The sequence below is a fragment of the Eucalyptus grandis genome, chromosome 7 (genome assembly GCF_016545825.1).
Source record: "Eucalyptus grandis isolate ANBG69807.140 chromosome 7, ASM1654582v1, whole genome shotgun sequence".
Taxonomy (NCBI): Eukaryota; Viridiplantae; Streptophyta; class Magnoliopsida; order Myrtales; family Myrtaceae; genus Eucalyptus; species Eucalyptus grandis.
The window spans coordinates 20,946,732-20,950,352 of record NC_052618.1 but is presented as its reverse complement, the minus strand read 5'-3'; the positions used below and the strand labels follow the sequence as shown (position 1 = coordinate 20,950,352).

Sequence of the window (3,621 nt, the reverse complement as noted above, 5' to 3'; positions counted from 1 at the left end):
TCCTCAAGAAAATTCAAAGTGTGCAAAAGCTCACTTTCCTAAATTCTCACTCTCAGCTAGCTTGAACTTCACTTGTGTGAGAAGAAAACAAGATATGGAAACTAGGATGTCCCCAGTGAATCAAGTACCCGCAGAAAAGATAGTCACGGAGATGGCGCTCCTACTTCAGCAGGCGATAGTCGGCTACAGATTCCATCCCACGGAGGAGGAACTAATCAATTACTTGAAGTCGAAAGCAACCGGATGCAGAGAAACTCTCTCCATTATTCCGACACTAGAAAACATCTACGAAAGTAATCCGTGGGATTTACCAGCCAAATTCAATGGTAGGTTTTTCACAACTTCAAAAGAAGGTCTCAGAAAAAGAACAGTAGGCCCCTTTCTCATGAATCAGAGAGCTTTTTAATGTACATGCAGAGAAATCGATCATTCGATCCAGAGATCAAGAATGGTGGTTCATATGTCCACAGACGCAGAACCAACGGATTGGCAGGAAAACACCATGTGGTTCTTCTTGGAAGATCACCGGCAAACATAAAGATATTAAGGCAGAAAATGACGGCAAAAAGATCGGTTTCAAGATCACATTAGTTTTCCTTGATGGCCAAAATTCCAAGGGCACTAGATCCAACTGGGTCTTGCATGAGTTTCATTTGCATCCAGATGATGTGCGTATTTCTACCCTTTCCTATTTATTTCCAAGCAATACTCCATTCCATGAATTATTGGTCTAGGCAATTGTGAATCATTTAGATGCACTGGCACTTGCTTTTAGGTGAGTGGTTCCTTGTTACTGACCATCAGTGACTGTTTACAGGTTGACAACCTTATCTCTGGAAATAGTGGTCTTTATTGTATATTACCTTTGACAGCGTACTTATTCCACTTAGTTTCAAAAACTTCTGTTTTCAAGGATGTTGTCGCTGCTTGTTAAGTGTTGGTTGTTATGATTGAGTTGGGTTGACTTGGATTCTCCACAGATGGGTTTCGTTCTTTGTTTCCTAAAGATGAAGCAAGATGAGAAGGCAGATAACCAAGAACCATCTATCCAGGCATTGAGGAACCAACCAAACCACGCAGCTATGGCAATGAATGGAGACTTCTCATCTACTCCACAGTTTCAGTGTCCCAAAGTTTCTTTCAGCGAGCTAATCAAGGATGGAACAAAATCCGTAGCCCTGATACCAGAAGACAATCACCACTCCTCACCTAATCTGGAGCATCTCGCGTGGACTAAAAATTCCTCTAGTATCGGAAATTCATCAGGAAGGGGGCTTGCTGTATCCCCTACTAGTGATGAGTTAAATTTCCCATGTCATTTTCTTAATGTTGATGTTTGCAGTGCAATTGAAGCTCAAACAGAAAAAATGTATCAGGTAAATTTATTTTTCCAATAGCACATTACATTTAGTGTAAATGAGTACATTGTAGAAGATAATGTCATGAACTCGAGCATAAATTTTGTATGGCAAGACATCAAAAGTTTGTCAAAACTCCTACAGGTAGTCTGATAGCTAACGCAGATGCGTCATTCCTTTTGAAAAAGAAATGTAACTTTTTCCGCATTTCAGAAAAAGATATTTGTGATCTCTCATTCGCCGAGTCCTTGTACTGCTGGTTATGTGCTGGCTTTGTGACGGCATTGGCATGTCTTGTTTTCTCCACAGCAGAAGGCTGATTTAGTTCATTCCTTAGAGGAGAAGGTAGATGAGACGTCTGGAACTTCAAAGTTTATTGGTGAACAAGCAGATAAGAGCTGTGATGGCATGGATTGTGATAACCCAGAACAACTTCCTTTTGCAGAGGTGAGAAAAAAAAGGATATTGCGAGAGTAGAAAACTTTCTTCGTTTTGCTCTTTAGAATTGAGGAATTACATTTAGGATTTACATGTGTTCTTGAACAACAGCATCATGTCCAAGAAATGCAGGACCAACTGAATGAGCTAATCATGAACGGGAGCTCCTGTAGTGCTGAAAACTCATCCAGCAGTGGCATGACTATTACCAACGAACGGAGTAGGAACGAGCCCTGGACGTCCCCTCTTTATCATGATTCATTTCCTGATGGCGAACATTTTAATTTATGTGATCTGCTTCGTGAAACTGAAGCAGACACAGGAGTAATTCAGGTAGTATTGGTCGCATATATATTTTGACTGTTGAACTGATGCATAACTTTTTGTACTTCAAGAAGTCCAGAGAGTGAAAGTCTCCTAGCAGAAAGTTTAATACAGTATATGTGGGCTAATAAGCTGTGCATTTATCTGTTCTCTTTGCATACTTTGGTTGCAGTATGGCCAACTTGGACAATCTAGCTGGGACAATCATTGGGCTAATAAGAACCAGCGGCCTGTCTATGACACTCTTGAGGGAGCTATTGCATTAGAGGAAGAGGAAGGATTTGTTGAACAGAAACTCAACCATCCTCATGACACTGAAAAGATCATAACAGAGTGTGCATCTTCTGATGGAGCACCAGCAAAAGCAAAGGTTTGTAAACTGGTACAAATTACACTAAGTCCACGGGTGAAGTTGAGAAGCTTCAAAGTAGGACACTGTTCTAATTGTCAGTTTCCAGTCTGTGTTATTTAGGCAGATTAAGCATGGCAGCGAAGATCTTGTTAATAATTTTCCTTTTCTCCTGGAGTTCATGAGGAACAAAACAACGATAAAACCTTATTGAATTTGTATTGTAGGCACAGGCTTCAGAGTTCAAAGAGAAGGAAACTACCATGATTCAGCCACAGCAGAAGTACCACGTGAAGATTGAATCGAATAACATATCCAATTGGGAGAACCGGAATAATTCACTGTCACCAACGAGATCAACTGCATCAACCAGCTGTCGCTGCCAAAATAAATCCACCATTGATCCAATTGAGCTTGCCTTGTTATTTGCACTTGTTCTTCTGGTGTACGTGATTGTTGAGGGAATATGAAGAATATCTGATGAAATCAACTAGATGATACAGGTCTATGTGTTAAACCAGGGATTTTGCTGGAGATTTCAACAAATTCCAAAGCTGGCACAAGATCACTTCACTTGCTCTGATAGATTTTGATGGGACTATTGCCGACTTTTCTAAACATTTAAGTTGTTAGATAAATGCGTGGTTTATTATTTAAAAGTTTTAACACTTCCACCTCTTATGTTCGCCAGCTGTTCTAAACAATTTTTTTTTTTTTTTGGACAATGTTCTAAACATTTAAGTTGTTAGATAAATGCATGGATTATTATTTAAAAGTTTTAACACTTCCACCTCTAATGTTCAGCCCTTTTTTTCTTTTTGCCTAATATTAAGCGTAGAAATTTAATTGAGAAGGCAAATGGGGCTTGCAAAGATTCAAACTCAGAACCTCTTGTTTTGATGCCAAGTTAAGAAATAACAATGTGGAAGACAAGAATGTAGAAATTGTATATATTTCTATATATGATAATGAAGAGCACGTCTGTCTATTTATAGGTTTTATGAGAGACTATTAAAGGTAACATACATTAGTTGAGATATGCATAATCAAAGAAGATATCGCATAATCGTGAGAGCTACTTAAAACTCAAGGTGCATTAAACATTTCAACTTAAGTTTGAATACAAGTATGAATAGTGTCCTACAGCCGAGA

General features: G+C 39.0%; 1 protein-coding gene across 4 annotated transcripts; it reads left to right on the top strand.

The window, feature by feature from the left end:
• Positions 1 to 3,141, top strand: LOC104452957 (protein NTM1-like 9). Of its 4 annotated transcripts, none has more exons than XM_010067457.3 (7): positions 1 to 326; positions 418 to 668; positions 981 to 1,376; positions 1,668 to 1,805; positions 1,929 to 2,129; positions 2,293 to 2,490; positions 2,697 to 3,141. In XM_010067457.3, the coding sequence occupies exons 1-7, from the start codon at positions 95 to 97 to the stop codon at positions 2,937 to 2,939; spliced, it is 1,659 nt and encodes a 552-aa protein (XP_010065759.3). In that variant the 5' UTR covers positions 1 to 94; the 3' UTR covers positions 2,940 to 3,141. The 4 variants fall into 4 exon arrangements, with proteins under 4 accessions (XP_010065759.3, XP_010065760.3, XP_010065757.3 ...); XM_010067458.3 differs by having other exon boundaries at positions 2 to 326; positions 1,671 to 1,805; XM_010067455.3 differs by having other exon boundaries at positions 2 to 326; positions 1,908 to 2,129.
• Positions 3,142 to 3,621: the final 480 nt, after the last annotated feature.

What these genes read in the sequence shown, in the direction of transcription:
- LOC104452957 (XM_010067455.3), top strand. Translation starts at nt 95, where the DNA reads ATGGAAACTAGGATGTCCCCAGTGAATCAAGTACCCGCAGAAAAGATA. An exon ending in TTTACCAGCCAAATTCAATG is followed by an intron (nt 327 to 417) that starts GTAGGTTTTTCA and finishes ATGTACATGCAG; the next exon opens with AGAAATCGATCATTCGATCC. An exon ending in AACAACTTCCTTTTGCAGAG is followed by an intron (nt 1,806 to 1,907) that starts GTGAGAAAAAAA and finishes CTTGAACAACAG; the next exon opens with CATCATGTCCAAGAAATGCA.